Below are 25,071 nucleotides of genomic sequence, written 5' to 3'. Positions count from 1 at the left end.
GTTATTTTAAAATGTAAAGTTTCTTTTACAAGCATATGGCTGTCATTTTCAGGCGGAAGTAAATTTCCTTTTTACTTCTTTATATTTTTGTGGACTATGCTTGCAATAACAAAATTAAGAAAAATTGATCCAAAATCTCAGATTGCCAGGTCTAGACCTACTTGCGTTGCCAACGTTTGTCCCTTTTATTATAATAATTATGTTGCCCCCCCCCCTTAGTCTTATAGCACTGCAAAATGAATTAATTAAAATTGCTGTTACTGTAGGACTAAATCTGTCTTTTCTACTACACATTGTGAATTTTGGCGGCGAGAATCATGGCTCCATTCATTGGAAGTCTCCCAAGGTGAGGTACCAACATGCTAGCAAGGCTCAGAGACATTGGACAACCGAGTACTTCTTGATATGTACGATATATCTATCTCGTGGAGTGCTGAATTGTAAGTGGGGCGGTACCCTCTCATTTCCAGGTACCTAATTCCTGGGCACTTCGAGCTGGATTATGGTTTAAAAGCTCTAGCAGCAAATATCAGGAAGACTAGCACCAGACACCCATGTAAAAAAAAAAAAAAAACATGCCGACTGAAGCAACATTTTTGTTAAGGGAGGGAATTAATTCACTACTGCTACTCTGATGTAGATCTGTTTGCTAACTGAAAGCACTTCAAAATAATGAACAAACACTAATAGGGGTGGTCAAAATTAGTTACCTATTTAAAAAAGTGGGAAATGGTTAAAATCAGCGCCACTTAGTTAATATTGGCATTATTTCTGAAAAAGGCAGAATAATGATAGGCAAAAATCAAGTTGACCCTGGACAAAGCACTCTGATTTACCAGTGCTGGAAAACAATGCAAAATACTACTTCCAATAGTCTCAACGTAAACAGTTTAGACTAATGGCTATTCACTTTATATTCGAAAATGGTGACATTCACTGTGTTCTCCGGTGAAGTGTTTGTCTGCTCCCTTTTTGGGTGGTTAGTGCAAGAGCTGGAATCCCTGCTAGTGTACATAGCGCACAAGTAAATCTCTTTCCACCTCATTGACCTAAACATGGTGGGCATCATATTGTAGTAGTCTTGGTATTTCCTAGGGCTCTCCTCCCCAGTGTTTGTTTCTGTTGGACAACAAGATGTTGCGTCGTCCGCATGCCTTTGTTGTCAATTGCACATGAATATAAAGATGTAAGTCACAATTTTTTTCTGTGAGGTTGCGTACTAAAACAGACTTAGCTGTGTAGGACATGCTTGTGCTTTTACTTGATCCCAGAGGCTTTGATCTGTGAATAATATCTTCTGTAAATTCTTAAATCACATCTAAGCAGCAAACAAGTATTTTTAGAAGAAGATTTGTGTATCATGTCCAATTCCATTGCTAACAAAAAACAAAAAAGTTCACTGGGGCACATACAAAATAATATTGCACATAGGTATCAATGATTAATGGTGGATGTTTTTTACCTTGGGGTTCTCAGTGGCATTCTAAGCAACTCGAGCTTTGCTCCTGTGGTTTATTTGACGTCCCTCAAAATCCATCAGTGAAAATAATTCCCATTAATCACTATAATCATGCATATTGCTTAAAGATTGAGATTTTACGTAATATATATATATATATATATATATATATATATATATATATATATATATATATATATATATATATATACTATGTTAAATATCATGTTTAGCAAACAGATGAAATTATGAATTTTCAGTGACACTGTTGCCGCTTTCCTAATGCCTCTAGAAAACAAATATTACAATTTGAGGACTTCGGTCTCCCAGGAAGGTTTTGTGCCACTTCCTTTGTACATTTCCTGTTTAAGATTAAGTGAATCGCGCTCTCAGTGAGCAACTTCACACTTTGAAATCAACAGAGAAGCTGATTTAAAAAAAAAAAAGCAGTATTGGTGAAATCCACATTTAGGGAACACTTTTTCCCATAGACACAGAATGGGTAAAAACCATTGCTACATCTGGCCCTTAATATCAAGGCAAACGAAATCGCAATTTACAAATGGCATTGAATGTTTCACATGTAGGACTGCAAATCGTCATTTTTTTGACTGTATTGAAAATGTGTTGCAAGTCCTGCAAGAGACTACAATATGTGACAAAGGAAGTGTTGGACTTTTGCTTATGCAGGGTCATCCCCAGACTTTTTTGCCTCCTGCCTCCTATATTTTCCTGACATGTTGCTGTTGGCTTTTCAACTCTGAGCACTTTACCACTGCTAACCAGTGCTAAAGTGCATATGCTCTCCTGTTTAAATTGTATGTAAGTGGTTTATCCATGATTGGCATATTTGATTTACTAGTAAGTCCCTAGTAAGGGGCACTAGAGGTGCCAGGGCCTGTAAATCAAATGCTACTAGTGGGCCTGCAGCACTGGTTGTGCCACCCACATAAGTAGCTCTGTAATCATGTCTCAGACCTGCCACTGCAGTGTCTGTGTGTGTATTCTTACACTGTACATTCGACTTGGCAAGTGTACCCACTTGCCAGGCCTAAACCTTCCCTTTTCTTACATGTAAGGCACCCCTAAGGTAGGCCCTAGGTAGCCCCAAGGGCAGGGTGCAGTGTATGGATAAGGTAGGACATATAGTAATGTGGTTTATATGTCCTGACAGTGAAATACTGCCAATTTCGTTTTCACTGTTGCAAGGTCTGTCTCTCTCTCATAGGATAATATGGGGGCTACCTTTAAATATGATTAAAGTGTAGATTCCCCTAGAGAGTAGATGGACAGGTGGAGTTTGGGATCCCTGAACTCACAATTTAAAAATACATCTTTTAGTAAAGTTGATTTTGAGATTGTGCGTTTGAAAATGCCACTTTTAGAAAGTGAGCATTTTCTTGCTTAAACCATTCTGTGACTCTGCCTTGTTTGTGGATTCCCTGTCTGGGTCAGTTTGACAGTTGGGTTGTTTTTCACCTCACACCAGACAGTGACACAAAGGGAGCTGGGGTGTGATCTGCATTTCCTGATTAGCCATCTCTGCTAGGAGGGAGGGGTGGAGTGGTCACTCTCATCTGAAAGGACTGTGCCTGCCTCTGACAATGCTGTCTCCAGCCCCCTGGTGTGTGTCTGAGGCCTTGCCTGGGCAAGGCAGGATTTCACAAGAAGGTGTGAGTCCCCTTTGAAGGAAGGTGACTTCAAAGACTAAAATGGGTATAAGAAGGGCACCCAAACTTACAAACTTCAGAAACACTTCTGGAATCAAGGGGAACCTCTGCCTGGAGAAGAGCTGATCGCTGAGGAACAAGTGCTGCCCTGCCTGTGACTGTGCTTTGTGGAGCTTTCCTGCAGTGCTGCTTCTGCCAGAGTAAGAGGGCAAAGACTGGACTTTGTGTGCCTCCCATCTTGAAGAAGAAATCTCCAAGGGCTTGATGTAGAGCTTGCCTCCTGTTGTTGAAGTCTCAGGGATAGCAAAGACTTCTTCCTGCCAGCACCTGGAGTCTCTGGAGAGACCCCTACTCTGCTCTGTGGTGCCCTTCCAGTTCCTGGGACCCTGAAAGGAGAGGCTGGCAGCCTAAGGACAAAAATACACGCACCGAGCGCCGTGCGGAGAAAAGATCGACGCGAATCCGATCGCGGCTGAGAAAACGACGCGACGCCGGTTCCGCAGCTGAGAAACGACGCCGCAGGAAACGCGACCGAAAAACCGACGCCCGGAGCAGGAGAAACGACGCGCAGCATCGCTGACGGAGGCTGAGAGATCGCACCCTGCGCCGCGGGACTTTCGGATCATCGTGTGGCTGGCTTTTTCAACGCGCACCGCCGTGCCGAGTTGTTTTCGACGCACACAGCCGTGCAGGGTTACTTTCGACGCACACCGCCCGTGCGGGGTTATTTTTGACGCAAACCAGGTACATTTACACGCTAACAGCGCTAGTGTGTTGTTACAACTACCTAAAGACTCTTTTTATTTTAAACCTTTTAAAAATCATAACTTGACTTGTGTATGTTGGATTTTTGTCGTTTTGGTCTTGTTTTGTCTAGATAAATATTTCCTATTTTTCTAAACTGGTGTTGTGTCATTTTGTAGTGTTTTCATTAAGTTACTGTGTGTGTTGGTACAAATACTTTACGCCCAGCACTCTGAGGTTAAGCCTACTGCTCTGCCAAGCTACCAAGGGGGTAAGCAGGGGTTAGCTGAGGGTGATTCTCTTTTATCCTAACTAGAGTGAGGGTCCTTGCTTGAACAGGGGGTAACCTGACTGTCAACCAAAGACCCCATTTCTAACATTGGTGACCAGCGGTCGGGATTTGGACTTGTATTTGTACTTGACATACAGTAATTAAGTGTACACTACTGTTTTTGATCTCAGACCACTACGTGACCACATACTACTTGTCTTGTGATTCTGCTTTTTGTTCTCTGATGTCCTCCTGGAAGTATTGATAATATTTTTGGACTTTGTTTTTTGGTTGTGAAGCCTTTGCAGAATGGAAGTCAATTTCTGGCACCTATTTATGTATAAAAAGTGGCAGCTTAAAGCATTTTGCATGGAAAGGGGACTGGCTGTGAACAAGAAATCCAGAAGGGAGGATCTTGAGTCAGCCCTGTTTCAGTATGAATTGAAACGTTGTCAGGCAACACCACCAAATGAGTCTGAGGAGGATGACTACTCCGAAGAGGAGGGAACAGAAAGAGATGAGTGGCTCCTAGCTCGAATCCGGAGTCTGGAAGAGCTAGATGCAGAGCTTGAGAGGGCTGAGGAGCAGAGAGCCTTAGTCCTGGAAAAAGAAAGGATTGCAGCTCAAGAGCTGAGCTGTGAAGAGCTGAAGCTGGAGGCCATGAGGGCTGAATCCAGTTCAGATGGTGGCAGCAAAAATCTTGTATCCAGTACTGCTGAAGAAGTGCACATGCCCAGAGAGGTGGTGCCCTACTTGAAGGAGGGAGTTAACACACGCCAGGAGGTTCAGGGGTATGAGGTAGCTCCAGTGATGCACAGGGTCCCTGAGGTGGATTGGGGAACTGGCATGGGGAGTCATATTCCTACTGGTGGGAGGGACACTCTACTGACTCTAGGTGAGAGTGACAGGGAGAGGGGTTCCCCCCAGGTAGAAGTCCTGGTTATGGAGTGTGAAGACATCCCAGAAGAGTGTGGGTTGAGTGTCAGGGACAGTCAGGTACTGTCTCACCAGTCTCAGGAGGGTGATGTGGGGTGCTTTTTCAAGGCAGAGTCACTGGATGGTTGGGTGAAGGGTACTTTGGTTAATTCATGTGAGGGGCTGAGTGATGTAATTGCTGGAGAGCATATGTCTAGTCCTTATTTTCCAGAGCTATGCCAACACCAGGTGGAGTGTGAGTTCTCTGACCCCAGGGAGCTTACAATGGAGGCAGACTTCTGGGTGAGTACCAGAGAGTCTGAAGAGGCATTTGGGGGTGCTCCTGAGAGGAGTGGTCTAGGTAGTTCCCAACCAGGTGAGGTAGGGAAGGATTGTAGTGTCCCAGGTAGGTCCCAGTGTAGTGGGATGGGTGAGGGACCCCATGTCCAGTCTCAGAGGAGAGGGAATGGGGATGGGTTGAGGCCCAAGGTGCCCGAGATCCGGTCCCAGGTCCTGGAGGGTTCCCTGCGGGAACACCAGGAGGGGAGCCTAGCCTGTACCATAGGGCCATCTGTTGAGGGAGACCCCACAGTGTCAGGAGAACTTGGGGGGGCGGCTGTAGCCAGCGTCCCACCAGTTCTGGTGTCTGGCAGTACCACTCCTAGTGAGGGGGTGCAGAAGTCCAGACAGAGGGTTGAGAGGGGGTTGCGGACCCCAGTGGAGAACCTGGAGGGTCAGGGGTCAGCTCTGAGAGCAGAGCCCCCCATGAATGACCTTGGTGAGACCATTTCTGGGCTGGGGGGAATCCAGACTCTGTCAGATGGGCAGAGGTCAGGAGACCTGCGCCAGCCAGACTCTTGTGTGGCCCTTCGGGACAGTGTGTCCCTTGAGGGGGGTAAGTGTGCCCCCCTGGAAGTCCTGGTGTGCCAGGCAATGGTTCAACCGCAGGGTGGTGACTCTGGGTTGAATGATCAGGTTCAGGGGGTAAACTCTGACCTGATGGGGGGTAAGTGTGCTCCCAAAGAAGTCCTGGTGTGCCAGGCAATGGTTCAACCGCAGGGTGGTGACTCTGGGTTGAATAATCAGGTTCAGGGGGTAAACTCTGACCTGATGGGGGGTAAGTGTGCTCCCAAGGAAGTCCTGGTGTGCCAGGCAGTGGTTCAACCGCAGGGTGGTGACCCTAGGTTGGATGACCAGGTTCAGAGGGTAAACTCTGACCTGGTAGGGGGTAGGTATGCCCCCCAGGAAGTCCTGGGTTGCCAGGCAGTGATCCAGTCTGTGGGTACAGACCCTGGATTGGGAGGCCAGGTTAAGGGTGTCTCCCCTGACCTGGAGGAAGGGGCTACTGCTAACAGTGCCCCTACCATGTTGTCTTCTGGGGGGGCCACTCCTAGTTGGGTGGTTCAGGACCCCAGAAGAGAGGGCAGGGGGAGGGAAGCCTCACCCCTGGCCCTGGTCCAACCTGAAGGTACAGACCCCAGGTTGGAGGATCAGTTGCAGGTTAACATCCCTGCACTGATGGAAGAATTGTGCAGGACTGCTTCTACAAGCACCCTGACAGTTTTTGACTCTGGGGGTGCCGCTTCTGCAGGGAGGGTACAGAGCCCCAGAGGGGAGGACCAGGGTCAGGTTGTCATCCCTGACCTGGTGGAAGAGAGAGTGGTCAAAGGGTGCCAGGCACCTGGGGCTACCACCCCCCACTCTCCACAGTCACAGTGGTTAGAGAGGCCTGAGGTCGGGCTCTCATCCCTGACAGTTGTCTGGGGCCACTGTGGCTTGCTGTCCTGGTGGACAGAGTTGCCCCTGGGGGGGGGAGGACGAGAGTCACACCCCGGGGGTGGAGTGGGCAACACCACTGTGTTGGCCCTGGTGGTACTATCTGCCCATTGCAATACATCTGTGAGCAAAGTAAAGTTAGGTGTTGCACAGATGGTGTCTGTAGATGTGGAGAAGGGTTCCCCATGGGTTAGCTTAGTGGGCCCTGAGAGTATGGACAGAGGGATCCAACTGGAGTCAGGAAGGCGTAGAACTGGAACATGCCCCTGCTGTTGTGGGCCTGGGTCCCTGTTCTATCGCCCCAATCAGGGAAGTACATCAAGGTATTGATTGTTCTCCCCTGGCTTTAGGCTGGTAGGGGGTCGTGTTGGACTTGTGCTTATGCAGGGTCATCCCCAGACTTTTTTGCCTCCTGCCTCCTATATTTTTCTGACATGTTGCTGTTGGCTTTTCAACTCTGAGCACTTTACCACTGCTAACCAGTGCTAAAGTGCATATGCTCTCCTGTTTAAATTGTATGTAAGTGGTTTATCCATGATTGGCATATTTGATTTACTAGTAAGTCCCTAGTAAGGGGCACTAGAGGTGCCAGGGCCTGTAAATCAAATGCTACTAGTGGGCCTGCAGCACTGGTTGTGCCACCCACATAAGTAGCTCTGTAATCATGTCTCAGACCTGCCACTGCAGTGTCTGTGTGTGTATTCTTACACTGTACATTCGACTTGGCAAGTGTACCCACTTGCCAGGCCTAAACCTTCCCTTTTCTTACATGTAAGGCACCCCTAAGGTAGGCCCTAGGTAGCCCCAAGGGCAGGGTGCAGTGTATGGATAAGGTAGGACATATAGTAATGTGGTTTATATGTCCTGACAGTGAAATACTGCCAATTTCGTTTTCACTGTTGCAAGGTCTGTCTCTCTCTCATAGGATAATATGGGGGCTACCTTTAAATATGATTAAAGTGTAGATTCCCCTAGAGAGTAGATGGACAGGTGGAGTTTGGGATCCCTGAACTCACAATTTAAAAATACATCTTTTAGTAAAGTTGATTTTGAGATTGTGCGTTTGAAAATGCCACTTTTAGAAAGTGAGCATTTTCTTGCTTAAACCATTCTGTGACTCTGCCTTGTTTGTGGATTCCCTGTCTGGGTCAGTTTGACAGTTGGGTTGTTTTTCACCTCACACCAGACAGTGACACAAAGGGAGCTGGGGTGTGATCTGCATTTCCTGATTAGCCATCTCTGCTAGGAGGGAGGGGTGGAGTGGTCACTCTCATCTGAAAGGACTGTGCCTGCCTCTGACAATGCTGTCTCCAGCCCCCTGGTGTGTGTCTGAGGCCTTGCCTGGGCAAGGCAGGATTTCACAAGAAGGTGTGAGTCCCCTTTGAAGGAAGGTGACTTCAAAGACTAAAATGGGTATAAGAAGGGCACCCAAACTTACAAACTTCAGAAACACTTCTGGAATCAAGGGGAACCTCTGCCTGGAGAAGAGCTGATCGCTGAGGAACAAGTGCTGCCCTGCCTGTGACTGTGCTTTGTGGAGCTTTCCTGCAGTGCTGCTTCTGCCAGAGTAAGAGGGCAAAGACTGGACTTTGTGTGCCTCCCATCTTGAAGAAGAAATCTCCAAGGGCTTGATGTAGAGCTTGCCTCCTGTTGTTGAAGTCTCAGGGATAGCAAAGACTTCTTCCTGCCAGCACCTGGAGTCTCTGGAGAGACCCCTACTCTGCTCTGTGGTGCCCTTCCAGTTCCTGGGACCCTGAAAGGAGAGGCTGGCAGCCTAAGGACAAAAATACACGCACCGAGCGCCGTGCGGAGAAAAGATCGACGCGAATCCGATCGCGGCTGAGAAAACGACGCGACGCCGGTTCCGCAGCTGAGAAACGACGCCGCAGGAAACGCGACCGAAAAACCGACGCCCGGAGCAGGAGAAACGACGCGCAGCATCGCTGACGGAGGCTGAGAGATCGCACCCTGCGCCGCGGGACTTTCGGATCGTCGTGTGGCTGGCTTTTTCAACGCGCACCGCCGTGCCGAGTTGTTTTCGACGCACACAGCCGTGCAGGGTTACTTTCGACGCACACCGCCCGTGCGGGGTTATTTTTGACGCAAACCAGGTACATTTACACGCTAACAGCGCTAGTGTGTTGTTACAACTACCTAAAGACTCTTTTTATTTTAAACCTTTTAAAAATCATAACTTGACTTGTGTATGTTGGATTTTTGTCGTTTTGGTCTTGTTTTGTCTAGATAAATATTTCCTATTTTTCTAAACTGGTGTTGTGTCATTTTGTAGTGTTTTCATTAAGTTACTGTGTGTGTTGGTACAAATACTTTACGCCCAGCACTCTGAGGTTAAGCCTACTGCTCTGCCAAGCTACCAAGGGGGTAAGCAGGGGTTAGCTGAGGGTGATTCTCTTTTATCCTAACTAGAGTGAGGGTCCTTGCTTGAACAGGGGGTAACCTGACTGTCAACCAAAGACCCCATTTCTAACAGGAAGGATCTATGGAGTATCTATATCTTAAGGATTCTAGTTGTAGAGGGATGTACAATACTGGTCTGTAGCTACCTGAGCTGTCTACCTAGAGGATGTTTTTGAGATTTGGTTTGATCAATTACTGAGGCCTTTGGTATGCAACTAATCCCAATCAAGTTGTTCCTCTGGGGAGAGGTAATCAGCGCCCAAATGTCTACACATTCCTTAAATCTGTCTGGAAGCTAGAGTTCACTCAGGCTGTCGTTAGGGTCCTATCAGCGCTTTTGACGATTCATAAATTTGTGTTGACTGCGATGAGAAACAGTAAATATCGGCAGTAAATATTGGAATAATGGGTTATGCTTGCTTTTTTGTATTTTAGCATTTAATCAGTACTGTTTTCTGTTTTGCGTGTCTGTGTTTCTAGGTGAGAATTATTTTCATTGTTCATGGCTCACTTTGACTTACCGACCGAGAGATGGTTATCTTTACTGAGCTTGTGCAGCTGGGGAATTGTTTTCACCTCTCTGCATCTGGTAGACATTGCAAAGCTACTTTCCATGTTACCAAAGTGTTGTGAAAATAGAATTATTTCTCTGATATGAAAATGTCTTCGTTGAGTTCTCTGATGTTTGTGTTTTCTGGAAGGGATAGTGCTTTGTTAAATATACAATTTGCTATTTATTTTTTAATTCACCAACCCGATGTAGGGAGTGAATGAGAAACCATTATTGTTTTAACACATTTGTACATTACACTGATTGTTGCTTTTAAGGTAGTAAACCTAGATTTGATTAGATGCCTAAAGTAGTACACAGATGGTATTTGAATGAGAAATAGAGCTTCTTGGTTTATTTAGTTATAAGTGTGAGCATTAGAGGTATCATTTAGCATCTTATTAATTAGTAATCTGCACTAATTATATAACAAATAATCTGCAGTTAATTAATGTGGTCCCAGAATGTGGTAAATTTGCATTAGTGGTGAAAGACTGTGGTTTATAAGAGCCTAAAAAATGGTCTAGATTCAAATATTAAAGACAGCTCAAATTAGCTTACAGCTGCTGTTTTTCTATCAGGCGGTAGAGGAATAGAACCTCAAGGCTGTGGATAGTTAATGGAGTTTGGGAACAATTACTTGCTAACGTGTACCTTTATGTAGTACTACCTTTATGGGGAAATGTCGTTTTAAGTTCTCAGTAATGAATCAGGGGTTATTCCTTCTTTCAACACTATATAGCATTCTACATTTGAATATGAAGTAATTAGGATAGGATGAGAATGTGTCTGCCAGTAAGTGCTGGAGCAGACAAAGGACACATTTTCTTTAATTGTGCTTCCCATCAGATGTATTTTATAATACCATTATATGTTTAAAACTCTTACCATGAGTCATGTACGCACAGGAAAATCCGTGCAGCTTCTGTGCAAAGGGAAGCTATCTGTGAAAGGAGAGAGGCGAAGATATTTAGAGCCATACGGATCACAAGTATCTGAAAGCCCAAAAGATGTTATTACGATTTCAAGCTACCTCCGGTGACAGAGGCGTAGTGTGCCACACATTGAAATGTCACGCTCAACTACTGTAGCAAGTCTACCTCTTTATGCTAAACATATGTGATTTCAATAGATTGAGAATAACAAAGCATAGCATTTTAGAAACTTCTTCTGAGTCTCGTGTAAATTCAGGCCCATCTTTATAATTTATTTGTGCCTCATTTGCTTCGTGTTTTGACGCAAAAGCGGTGTAAACTTGCAAATTATAATTGTATTTTGTAAGTGTGTGCCACTTTTGCGTCAAAAAATGAAGCAAATGCGGCGCAAAAAAGTATAAATATGGGCCTCAGTGTGGTAATACCGCAACCACACGTGTGAGGTAGTAGGTGTGCAAGGAGTCGTTTTTATTGACGCGCAAATAATTGTTTTTTAATACCTGGTTCTTTTAAAAATATATCCGTGATTTGAGAATGTCAACGTAAGAACCGTCGCCTTCTGTATTTTGTGAACAACGCACTTTGTAGCTGCTTCCTTGGAGGATTCATATGTTGGTTACGGCAGTGTTGTAAATTGTACATGTATTGTAAATGAGTATTTTCTTTCTGGTCAGTAGGAAGACTATGTATAAGATGTTCAGTTACATTTGCTATCTAATGGCTATCAACTTCAATTAAAAAAAAAACATTTTGAAAAGAGAAGTTGTGAGTCTCAGGAAGCACTTCTAGGCGCATAGCAGTGGATTGATTACAAACTTACTGGTAGCCACTTGGACAGGTTTCCAAGGTCTGCCTGCTGGAGACATAGATGAGAACGTGATTAACGTATCTAGAGCTTAGAAGAATTAGCTGCTTCTGAGGCACATCTTTGCGGAAAGATGCTAAAAATAATTTTGAGGTACACACTTTGCATTTGGTATTGAGAATGCAACCTAATACTAAAAGTATATTATTATTAGCTGTCAGCTGCTTACACGAACATCTAAATGACCAAAGTCTATATTACTTGGTTTCTTGAATGATGACACCCAAAAGTCATAGGGTCTGGTTTAGAGTTTGGCGGATGGGGTTACTTCTTCTCATACATGACGGATATCCTGTCTGCTGTATTACTATTCCATTATATCCTATTGGAATTGTAATGAGGTGCACTGGATATCTGTCACGTTTGTGACAGAGTAATCCATCTGCCAATCTCCAAATCAGGCCCATAGTTTTCAAATCGTTCTCTAGATAATCCACAAAAACTGTGGTAGGCTGTGGAGACTAATAAACGATGTCTTACTAGCGATGCACCACATGACCAGGGACTGTGAGCCCATTGTAGGAAATAGGCTATCTGAAGCACTAGTTTTATGGTATAGCAAATGCTCTTTAGAGCGCTCCAAGCACTGAGTGGTAGCATTGTATTCCATACCTGACTTCATGATAACGTGCAGGAGGGCAGGTGACTTTTGGTGGCTCTTATTGTGAGCTTGGAAGCAGGTGCAGTTAGTCGTAGCACTATCCCTCAGTGGGACCTTTATGGATAGTCTTAGCGGCTCAAGTGCATGTGCATGTGTATAGGCATTTTGTTACATTTTGTGTTCATATAATTATATGATAATTCTAAGATATATTATAGATTATTTTGTTGTTTGCTATGTATTGTAAATATAGCTTAAGACTTTGTTTAGTTTCAATTGTATCATACGGTACTATGGCAACTGTTTAGAATATAGAACCTGTGAGACTTCTCTAGCAGCTGCAGAGACAGAGGGTATGTTGGATGCCTTGCTGCCAATAAAATCATCTTAAATATATAAATCTATATTCTGGACTGCAACTACCCATTAATTAACACATTTGGTGACCATCAGCGGCACACAGAAGCAAGTAAATGAAAGTTCAGTAATGCACTTCAAATTGCCCAACTATAATCAGTTGCAGCTCACGCGACAGTTGTGGGGCAACACTTATGGGGGTAGGAGGAGGGAGAAATTCAATTATATATTTTTTTAAACTTACCCGCTGCTCCTCACCTCTTCCTTCAGGCACAGGCTCCCAGCCTGCCCTGCACCAATCCTGACGCTGCTCAGGGCAGCAGCAGGATTGTCTGGGAGCATCCAGCCAGGGCAGGCTCTCTCCAGCCCAGAAACTGTGTTGCTAGGCTGGAAGGAGCCCTGTGCGCATGTGTGTTTGGCTGGCCTGAGACGGGTTTCTTCTCACTTTTGGGGAAAAGTTTTGCAGCTGTCGCTGCTGGCGGGGGAGGTGGGCGACACTCCTCCGCCCTTATGGAGGAGCCATCCTTGAGTAAAATTTATCTAGAGTGCCAGCAGCAAGAGGAAAGAAGATTGCTCGAAAATGTTATTTAAGCCTTTTAGAATTATACAGGAGTGCACTCGAAAGCCCCAGAAGAAATATTCCAGAAGTGTTACCGTTCCTGTGCTACAGTCAAAATTGACAGGTACACTCCCATCCTCGTTGCCAAATTTGGCATTGTTAACACAACCTGTGTCACACTGTCTGCACTGTGTTGGGCCGCCAATGACATGCAAGTGGTTGTGATTATTGTCCCCCATATACAGGGAAAGCAATCTGTAGCAGGTCCCTGGGAGATGCAATGTCATATCTGCAAGGGTACTGTGGAAGGACACACTGACTTTGCCCCATCTCTGTGGGGATCACAGATAGCACATTCCACCTGTGCTTATTTTGCTTGTACATGTACATATTATATGACACATAGGCCAAGTCTCTTCTTAGGTAGCATAGGCCATGTCTCATGCACATGAGGGAACACCTAGTCTACATAGCAGGACTGCTGACATTGTGGCTGTTCAATATCTATTTCAGGAAAGACTGCAATCCAACACTTCTTCCTCCATCACACTCCTGGGTACTACATACTACACACTGGGACAAGATAAGAGCAACTCCCTGGTCACTCATGCAGAACACCAAATTGCTTACCACCCTGGATCACAACAAATACAACACTCTGTCAACCATGCACTCCCCAACACAATAGCATGTTATCCACCCGACAATACACAATAGGGTAAGAGGAGCTTACATGAATGCTGCAATACAGTGCAAAGATACTTGCAACTCTTTATATAATTGTAAATTGCTCAAGAAGCAAAAAAAAATTTAAAAGGCTCATTGAACCTTCAACGCAATTTCAGTTCTCTTAATGTAGAAGTCTCCTGAACAAACTTTCACAGGCTATAAAATTTATAGCTAAATTACCACAAGCCAGAGGGGTTATAGCCCACTGATTGCATCAGAGGTAAAATAACATTTGAGCATCTTTGACTAATTCATAAGGATGATGTACTCATGCTTTCATGATTTGAAGTTAAATACGAATGTTTTTATTTATATATTCTTCAAGTGTGTTGCTCCTGTATGCTGTGTTCCACATGGTCCCCTTGATGCAAAAATAAATCACATCACAAAGGACACTGCAATATGCCACTTAAGGAGTAATCTAACGTCTAAGTGCAAAATATGACCATGTCAAATGTATACCAAATTCTTTACCCTCAAGAGCACAATGTGAGTTACTGTTAAAAAAGCCTTATTTCATGTGAATTGAAATTCTTGCTTTTTTACAGCTTTTTGCAATCTTTGCATTTGCAACATGTGGTGGCTACTCTGGAGAACTGAGACTCAGCGTGGCTTGTGCGAACAGGAGTGAGAGCGACCTCAAGATCGATGTAGCCTTTTCATACCCCTTCAGGTAAACACCTTTGACTACCTAAAGTGTTAAGTTAAAGTTAACCTAATAATTTGTATGCCTTTGCTAATCAACAATGTAATGTTGCATTCAGAAACTGAGCTGACATTCTGCCACCCTTTAATGTTAATTTTGAAGTAATGTGGCAGCTGAATGTTGGTTCGGAACAGTACATTTCCAGAACGCAACAGAGTTTCTGTTTGTGTATATATAGATACCAGTGGATGAATGTGAGAAATTGGGTTGTTGGTTGACTGGGGTGTGAGCCCTGGTCAAACAGCAACCACAATTCTTGTCAGGGTAAGGCACATGCAAACCCCAAATTTCTCTATGCTCACCCTCTGGTAGCTTGGCACAGAGCAATTAGGCTTAATTTGAAGCAGCGTGTAAAGTATTTGTCCAACACTTCAAGCAGTGAAAATACCACACAAATAGGATATCACATCAGATTAGAAAAATAGAACATAATTTAATAACTAAAGAAAAGACCAAAACAACAAAAATCCAATCAGTAGAACTTGAGTGATGAATTTTTAGAGAATTTTAGAGAAGCAAAAAGCACCAACCAGAGATATCTGGTCACACTGGATAGGGACAAAGTCAAAAGTTCAGGTTGGCTGCAATAGAGCACTGACTGGCTACAGGGACCCGGTTAGGCCCAATGAACAAAGTACCTTAATCCTGGTTGTGGAGCAATATATGGATCGAAGCTGTCACACAGCCAATGTGATGCATTGGTTCTGAGATGCGGCGAGGCTGCAGGGCGAGGTTTTGTCGCACCAACATCGAGGATCCCGCCGACAGGGCTTGCAATCTGAAGAATGTTGTCGGGGATGCATTACACAGCCGATGCATGGGTTCTGATGAAAGGTGAAGTGCTGATGTGGAGCTATGGTGTCATCATCGAGGCTGCCATTCATAAGGGATGCAAGGACCTTCTCCAGGAAAGCGTTGCGCAGTGGCAGTTCCGAAAGTGATGTGTGGAACACAAGATGTAGGCTGTGGCGGCGATGCAAGTCTTCTGCGCTGGGTCCAATCCAGGCAGCAGTGGCGATGTGTCAGGTGTGCACGGCTCATTCGAGGAAATGTGTTGGTTCTCCTCCGGGATGTGCCACTCAGCTAAGAGAATGAGTTGGTTCCAGTGGGAAGCACCTTAGGCCCACTACCAAGGGTCTAGCATTGGGGTGGCACCAGTTGACCGGGTAGGTTCACAGATGGCAGAGTCCAGGTGCAGAAGGAGGGTAGTTGGACGTCTATTAGGACCTTGAGAATTCAGATTAGGAGCCCAGCCAACTAGCCCTTGGAGTCACTCTGTGTCTGCATTGGGGAGATGCAGGTCCAGTCCTTCTCACTTCCAGGCAAGGGGGTAGCAAGCAAGAAGTCAGCACAGCAAAGCAGGAGTCCAGCAGACTACAGTCCAGCAGAGTGGCAGTCCTTCAGCAGCACAGCAGTCCTTTTTCCTGGCAGATTGTTAGAAATGGGGTCTTTGGTTGACAGTCAGGTTACCCCATGTTCAAGCAAGGACCCTCACTCTAGTCAGGGTAAAAGAGAATCACTCTCAGCTAACCCCTGCTTACCCCCTTGGAAGCTTGGCAGAGCAGTAGGCTTAACTTCAGAGTGCTAGATGTAAAATATTTGTACCAACACACACAGTAACTTAATGAAAACACTACAAAATGACACAACACAGATTTAAAAAAATAGGAAATATTTATCTAAACAAAACAAGATCAACACAATACACAAGTCAAGTTATTAATAAAAATGCAAAAAAAAGAGTCTTTAAGTAGGTTTGAACACACACTAACACCGTTAGCGTACAAAAGTACCTTGGGTGCGTCAAAAATAACCCCACATGGGCGAGTGTGCATCAAAAAAGGCTTGCGATGCGTCGATTCCACTCACGAGGTGGACCTTACGTCGTTTCTCCTTTCGTCAGGTCGGGCGTGTCGTTTCTTCTCTCCGCAGGAGAGCGATGCGTTGATCCAGTCAGCACTCTCGGGTCCGGGCAGGCCTTGCGTTGTTTTTACACACCCAGCGGTACTTGCGGCGGAAATCCAGCCTCACGATGATCCGAAAACCATGCAGCGCGGGTTGCGATCTCCCAGCCTCCCTCAGCGATGCTGTGCATCGTTTCTCCTGCTCCATACGTCGATTCTTTGGTCGCATTCCCGGTGAGTGTCGTTTTTCAGCCACGGAGCCGGAGGCGCGTCGTTTCTTCAGCCGCAGATCAGAGTTGCGTCGATCTTTTCCCCGCACAGCGCTCTGTGCATGGATCTCCTCCTCTTAGGCTGTCAGCTTCCCCTTTTTGGGTCCCAGGAACTGGATGGGCACCACAGGGCAGAGTAGGAGTCTCTCCAGAGACTCAAGGTGCTGGCAGAGAGAAGTCTTTGCTGTCCCTGAGACTTCAAACAACAGGAGGCAAGCTCTAAATCAAGCCCTTGGAGATTTCTTATTAAGATGGAAGGCACACAAAGTCTAGTCTCTGCCCACTTACTCTGGCAGAAGCAGCAACTGCAGGATAGCTCCACAAAGCACAGTCACAGGCAGGGCAGCTCTTCCTCCTCAGCTCTTCTCCAGGCAGAGGTTCCTCTTGTTTCCAGAAGTGTTTCTCAAGTCTGTGGTTTTGGGTGCCCTTCTTATACCCAATTTCTCCTTTGAAGTAGGCCTACTTCAAAGTAAAGTCTCTCTGGAATGTATAATCCTGCCTTGCCCAGAGCAGGCCCCAGACACACACCAGGGGGTTGGAGACTGCATTGTGTGAGGGCAGACACAGCCCTTTCTGGTGTGAGTGACCACTGCACCCCTCCCTCCTAGCACAGATGGCTCATCAGGAAATGCAGACTACACCACAGCTCCCTTTGTGTCTCTGTCTAGTGTGAGGTGCAACCAGCCCAACTGTCAAACTGACCCAGACAGGGAATCCACAAACAGGCAGAGTCACAGAAATGGTATAAGCAAGAAAATGCTCACTTTCTAAAAGTGGCATTTTCAAACATGCAATCTCAAAATCAACTTTACCAAAAGATGTATTTTTAAAATGTGAGCTCAGAGACCCCAAACTCCACATGTCCATCCGCTCCCAAAGGGAATCTACACTTTAATCATATTTAAAGGTAGCCCCCAAGTTAACCTATGAGAGGGACAGGCCTTGCAACAGTGGAAAATTAATTTAGCAATATTTCACTGTCATGACATTTAAAACACATTACCATATGTCCGACCTTAACCATACACTGCACCCTGCCCTTGGGGCTACCTAGGGCCTACCCTAGGGGTGTCTGACATGTAGGAAAAGGGAAGGTTTAGGCCTGGCAAGTGGGTACACTTGCCAAGTCGAATTTACAGTTAAAACTGCACACACAGACACTGCAGTGGCAGGTCTGAGACATGATTATAGAGCTACTTATGTGGGTGGCACAACCAGTGCCTCAGGCCCACTAGCAGTATTTGATTTACAGGCCCTGGCACCTCTAGTGCACTTTACTAGGGACTTACTAGTAAATCAAATATGCCAATCATGAATAAACCAATTACATACAATTTACACAGAGAGCATATGCACTTTAGCACTGGTTAGCAGTGGTAAGTGCTCAGAGTTCAAAAGCCAACAACTTCAGGTCAGAAAAAATAGGAGGCAGGAAGCAAAAAGATTGAGGATGACCCTGCATAAACTCAAAAGTCTAACACAGATTATCCACAGGTCCAGAAGTGTAATGTAGTGGTAGTGTCAGGGGTCTAGTTCTTATACTCCATGGTGCCTGTGCTGTGCGGGAAACCTCAAAGACACGCCTTTGAAGTGCACGTATGTTCTACCCTACCTGCCTTGGCTCTAAACTAACTTCAAGGAGTATGTAGCCCTTTTGTGGGGACAGGACACAGGCTATTCAGGTGTAAGTGAGGCTGTGTCCAGCTCCTCACTCCCATCCTGTCATTAAGACACACCTAAGCTCACAATTGCGTGTGGCTGTCTAGGAGGAATACACAAAGCCCAACTGCCAACTATACCCAGTCATGTGACCAGAAAGAGGCTACAGGCATCAAATGCCTAAGGCAGGAAAATGCCTACTTTGTAAAAGAGGCATTTTAAAAATTGCAAGTTAAAATCTGACTTCTGAGTTTTCAATTGTGATTCCAGAGACACAAACTTTAAGGAAATATATTATCTACCCATTTGGAAGTTATGCTTACAAAGTGTAATAAGGCAATTCTAATGTTAACCTTTGGAGAGATATGCCTTGCAGTGGTGAAAAACAAATGTATGAATTTTTCACCACCAGGACATGTAAACCTAAAAAATACATGCTGTACCTTTCAAATACATTGCACCCGGCCCTCTCGGCTGTCCAGGGCCTACACTTGGGGTGACAATTCTATTAAGAAAGAAAGTTTGGGCCTGGCAAAAGGTTTATTTTGCTAGGCGAAAATGGCAGTTCAAAACTGCACACACAGGCTCTGCAGGCAGGCTAGAGGCATGTTCAAAGGGCTACCTAAGTGGGTGGCAAAATCAGTGCTGCATGCCCACTAGTAACATGTAATTTACAGGCCCTGGGCAGAGGAAGTGCTCTTTACTAGGGACTCATATGTAAATTAAATATGCCAATTACCATATTTGAGAGAAAGAGCACAAACATTTAGTATTGTCAGAAGTGGTAAAGTGCACAGAATTCTAAGGCCAGCAAAAACGAAATCTGCAAAAACAGGAGGTCTGAAGGGGTAAAACGTTAGGGGAAACCACACCAAGGATTCCAGGTCCAATAATGAAATATAATTAGACAGTTATAAACAGCTATTTTGGCTCCTAACTCTACTGATTTCATCAAAAACCTTTATAAATCTATTGTAAGTTTACTCTACTCTAGTTTTTATCGTGAGGTAGGTCTGTGTGTGGATTGCTGACTTTGGTATCAAGGGGTTACAATGTCCAGAAGCACCGCTTCTCCAGGACTTAGCTTTTGATAAGAACACTTGAATACTGTCCTAGAAGTGATCCTATGTTAAGAATAATATGTGGGGCCTACATACATTCCTTCAAAATAATACAACACATTCAATCACCTCCAATTACAGCAACATGAAATGTCTAATTTCAACGCAGAGGCTTCACCATCTGAATCGCATGGCATAAAGTAAGCACATTAAAGATCTGAGGGATAGCGAAGCCAAGGGCTTTGCATCTCGTTTTCTTATGTACATCTGATGAAAGAAGACCAAAGCATGTCCACTATTATGCACCAGAGTTCTTCAGCACCTGATGGGTGCTGGATACTCAGTATTATCTGTGTTATTGTGTCACTAATGCCACATCGAGATTTCTGCGTTGAGGGAGAGGAACAATTCAGTTATGTGCACTTGTGGACAACACTTTCCCTCACAGGGAACCTTGTTCCCACATAAAGGTAAAGGGCAGTTGTTCTGGGGATTCAGTCTCTGAAAGCACCTCTTGAGGATGTGCAGTGAAGCTGCCTAGAGTCATTCAGATCTTGCCACCCTGTGCTTAATCAACATTCTGACTTACAAACATTAACCATGAATAAACATGTCTGATATCTGAAAAGTGACACTTACACCTGGGGTAAATTACAATTACTTACAGGTAATGCGTTAAAAACCAAGCCTGGAAACTCATGTGTACTCACTTTTAGGACAGAAGAAAGATACAAATGCTTGTAGAAAAAACATTATGAATTGAACCCTCAGTACATGACAGGGTATGGTCAGCCTGCCATTGATGGGGGCTGCATCCAAGGAGGTGTCCCTGGTGAGCAAATTAAGGGTAAATGGAACCCTTTGGCATGATGCTGAAAGTCCTTTGTCAGGTACCACACTTCCTATGCCATTACTGAGGTGGTCTAGAAAGCATCTCCTAGAGGGAAAAGTGCTGTCTACAGTGTTTTGTAATGTGTTTGTTTGAGGGGACAGTGGGGAGAATGACATGCGTGTTTCCATAATTATTGTTACTGAACTGGCATCCTACTGTTCAAAGATGTTGACTGATTTTACATCCAATCACAATCCCCGAATACATCAAATTACATGTGCCATTGTAACACTGCAATGACTCCTGATAAAATGAAACTTTAAAGTCCTGTCTAGGGTGGACCAACGACTTCAGTCTTTTTGCTCCTGCTGTATCACCGGCCACACCACACAAATGCTTGACGTCAATCTCCTGAAGCGAACTGAACTGTCACCTTGGCAGGCACAAATAACTTGAATGTTGCAGTCTGTAAACACAAGGCTCCACCCTAGAAAACGTCCTTTCACTGTATCTACAGTTATACTAATCTCCATTAGGAAAAGGCTCCCTCAAGGGCTAATAACCCACCTTTTCCATTTACCTTTTAGCTTGTAAATATATCCTATTTGTATTGAAACCAATGATATGGAACATTAACTGTGATCGATATGCTCTCTCCATGTGGAAAAGAATTCAGCAATTCTAAAGACCCTCTTTTTATATTCACCTTCGTAGCCTATAGGTACAACATTTTTTTCTTGAGACCACTGATATAAAGCACCAACTATGATGGATATGCCTCAAATGATCTTCACCGTTCCAAAACCTCCTTTATTCTTCCAGTCACGCCTTTCCCCATGCCCTCGTTACTGTTTGGAAGTGAGATCAGATGCACCATTTATTTGGGTTATTATGAAGTTTAATTTGTTTTGTTGGTGGAAAATGTACAAATATTTCATGTACATCAATTTTTGCACATGAATTGTGATAATTTTGACATATTTTACTGCTTTGTATATCAAGAATTGGAATAAAGCTGTCCTAGCAAATAAAAAAAACATTTTATTGAATGACTTGATTTTATCAAGGGTTTTAGTATAATTTGCTTTGGGAAGTTTTGGACACAATCTAGTTTCTTTTTGGATGGGTTAACATTTACATTTACCCCCGCTGTTTCTACAGCTTCTAGGCAAGTGAGGGGTGGTTTACTTACTATAGTAGCTTGAACCTTAAATTGTAAAGTCTCAGCTACTTTGATAGCATTGACGTCTCTGTATAGCTTGTTGTTAATCAATTTCTATAACTCAAACACAAATTTGTTAATAGTATCTTAAGGCATCTGAGATTGCTAAGATCTTTCCTGGACCTGGATATGGTTTAGTTTCCTAAGAATACTTTTTTTGGCAGTGCTGGGAGATTTTAACCTTCACTTATGTGAAGGTAATTGTTTCAGTTTGATAGTCTCATAGCTGGTGCCTCAAATAGTACTTTACTTTTTGAGCACTCCATTTAAGGCAAGTTAACCCCTTCGCTGCCAGGCCTTTTCCCCCTCAGGTGGCAGGCCTTTTTTTGTCTATTTGGGGTAGTTCGCGCTTAGGCCCTCATAACATTTTGTCCACATGAGCTACCCAAGCCAAATTTGTGTCCTTTTTTTCCAACATACTAGGGATTCTGGAGGTACCCAGACTTTGTAGGCTTCCCCTGAAGGAGACCTAGAAATTAGCCAAAATACAGCAGAATTTTATTTATTTTTTAAATGGGGGAAAGGGCTGTGGAATAAGGCTGATGTTTTATTCCCTGAAAATGTCATCAACAAAGGGTTTGTGGTGCTGAAATTACCAGCTCCCCAGCTTTCAGGAACAGGTAGACTTGAATCAGAAAATTCAATTTTTCAACACAATTTTGGCATTTTACAGGGACATACTCCATGTTTACTATTGTTTGTGCTTTCAGCCTCCTTCCACTTAGTGACAGAAATGGGTGTGAAACCAATGCTGGATCCCAGAAAGCTAACCATTTCTGAAAAGTAGATAGAATTCTGAATTCAGCAAAGGGCAATTTGTGTAGATCCTCCAAGACTTTCTTACAGAAAATAACAACTGAAATAAAAACAATATTGAAATTGAGGTGAAAAAACCCAAACAGCCATTTTTCTCAATGTTCTACTCTGTAACTTTTTCCTGCGATGTCAGATTTTTGAAAACAATATACCATTACGTCTGCTGGACTCTTCTGATTGTGGGGATAGATAGGGATTGTATGTTCATCAAGAACCCTAAGTACCCAGAGCCAATAAATGAGCTGCACCTTGCAATGCGTTTTCATTCTATACCGGGTATACAGCAATTCATCTGGTGAAATATAAAGACTGAAAAATAGGTATCAAGAGAACCTTTGTATTTCCAAAATGGGCACAAGATAAGGTGTTGAGAAGCAGTGGTTATTTGCACATCTCTGAATTCCGGGATGCTCATACTAGCATGTGAATTACAGGGCATTCCTCATATAGACATCTTTTTTACACATCTCAGAGTCAGTCTCATAATCATGGTCAGAAGACAACTCAAAAAGCATGCCAACAACCAGCTGAGCGGTCATTCTCCGGCTAGCCATGATCCTTTCTAACAACAAATGGATTGGCAACAACAACCAGCACTGTCTAAATAAGTAATAAACAAAGTATAGCTTTATCACAAAGAGTTATGTACTACTTAACTATACCACTCACTTGCCTGAAAAAGCCTGACTCACCAGCAACTACTCTGCACAGACACAGCAGTCACCAATGATATCCCACTAAAAAGAAAAAAAGAAAAGCAAATTAGACATAAGACAACACAAATATCATTGGGCACAAATCTAAGGACAATTTCACACACAATCCTGCATTTAGTACACAGCCAGCCTACAAACATGTCATTCATGCATGTCAACAATATTCCTTTGGAGTAAATTGCTTTTACTTACCTAAAACATGCACCTATGCAAACTGCAGGTCAATTACTGCCAAAACCGGAAGGATCCACAGCAAAGGAAGAAAAAGCTTTGAACTAGAACAAAAAAAAGAAATAAACTGTTATAATCACAAATACTTCGCCAGTTGACCAACCCCCAGTCACCAAGAATGTACAAATTTTCCCTGGTACCTAAGTGGCTTCTACCCCCCTTGGGGGCAGATGGGCCTAAAAAACAAAATAGGCCCATCTGCCCCCAAGGGGGGCAGAAATGGCCAACACTAATTTCCCCCCCTTGGGGGGGTCGACCCTTGCCCAAGGGGTGCCCCCAAGACACAAAACACACACACACAACACACAATCCCTGGGGCCTAGAGGGTTGCACCCCCCAGGGGCAAGATCGGCCGAAAACATGGCTGATTTAGCCCCAGGGGGAGCTGAAACATATAACAAAATATTGCCCCCAGGGGAGCGACCCTTGCACAAGGGGTCACTCCACAAGATAAACAAAGAGAAGACCCCTGGTGCCTAGTGGTGGATTCCTGCTCCAAGATAGCGGGCCTCGCCCCCGATCGTGGAGCAGGAATCCATTGAAAACAGACACAGGGGGAAAAGAAAGATTCTTTCCTTTCCCCTGTGTCTGTTTCCCCCCCCCCAAAAAAAAAAACCAAAGAGAAGGACTCACCTTTTTTGTGTCCTCTCTCTCCATGCGCTTGAAGCAAATGGCTTCCAACGCGTCCTCGGCAACATTTGATGACGTAGGCGAGCTGTGAGCGTGCTGACGTCATCAGTTTGCCGAGGGGGGCTGGGGTGGAAGGGGAAGCAATTCTCCTTCCATCCCCGACTGGGGGAGTGTGGAAGGGAGGCCCAAGGGGGGGAGCGCTAGCGCTCCCCTCATGGGCCGGGTGCAGGGCGTGCTGGTCTTGTCTCTGGCACACGGGAACCGTGTGCCAGAGACGAGACCAGCTCACCCCTGTCACCCTGGGGGTTAATGAACACTCTAATACACAATTTTTAACTTTTGTTTACATTGATTTTGGGAGACAATTATGATTCCAAGCCAGTACCACCAACTTTTATCAGGGAGGGGATTAGCATCTATTATTGATTATATTTTTTTTTCAACTCTGCTTTGTGAAATGCTCAGTAAATTCAAAGATTCCTGGGGTATTTTCAGTGACCACAACTCTGTTTCCATCCCACTGACATGGGAGAACATTAATATCTAATTTGCCATTGCTCATAAGAGAGTAGGGACGACTTGTGATCAGAGCTGTAGACTAAGATGTTATACTAGATGCCTTCCACAAATAAATTGCCTACGGGGTGTGTTTCAGATTTTCTAGTTTATGTTTGAATAATTCTTCCACACAGGATGATATTCTTGTTTTTTTTGTAGTGCATTTGTACCAATGTCAAAAAAATTCTGATAAATGACAAAAATCCTAAATTTACAAATGAATGTAGGGTTGTTTGAGCTTGCATACACTCTTGCTCGGCATGATTTAATATCTGCTTTAATAGGCCACCCACAGCAGGTTGAGGAAAGTAGCTTGCAGCTAGATATAACAAAGTGGTCAAATAAAGATAAACAACCCTAAGGGAGGAACCTGGAAGCAATTAGCTGAAGCAAGTGCCCTTGGAGATAGTGCCATTTGTTTTGGATATTGTTAATTGTTCCTTTCTCTCCCAACAAGAGAATACTCTCAGATGTTTCCATAAGTTACAAGGCATTTGGATACAAGATTTTATCAGGTGTATCTATGGCCCTCAAAGTCAGAGATTTTCCATTTCAATCCAGGAGGTTACTGATGGTATTACCTTGTCATCAAGAATAAGGCATCTGTAGCAAATTCCC

At 44.2% G+C, this 25,071-nt stretch overlaps 1 protein-coding gene across 2 annotated transcripts in view; it reads left to right on the top strand.

The window, feature by feature from the left end:
* SYNPR (synaptoporin) overlaps nucleotides 1-25,071 on the top strand; it is a 926,755-nt gene that overhangs the window by 681,183 nt on the left and 220,501 nt on the right. For both annotated transcript variants that reach the window (XM_069206519.1, XM_069206520.1), the window contains one exon: nucleotides 14,398-14,522. In XM_069206519.1, the coding sequence (XP_069062620.1) occupies nucleotides 14,398-14,522 (125 nt within the window). The remainder of the gene's footprint in view (nucleotides 1-14,397; nucleotides 14,523-25,071) is intronic.

Source organism: Pleurodeles waltl, chromosome 9 (assembly GCF_031143425.1).
Source record: "Pleurodeles waltl isolate 20211129_DDA chromosome 9, aPleWal1.hap1.20221129, whole genome shotgun sequence".
Classification (NCBI taxonomy): domain Eukaryota; kingdom Metazoa; phylum Chordata; class Amphibia; order Caudata; family Salamandridae; genus Pleurodeles; species Pleurodeles waltl.
This window is presented reverse-complemented; position numbering and strand designations above follow the sequence as displayed.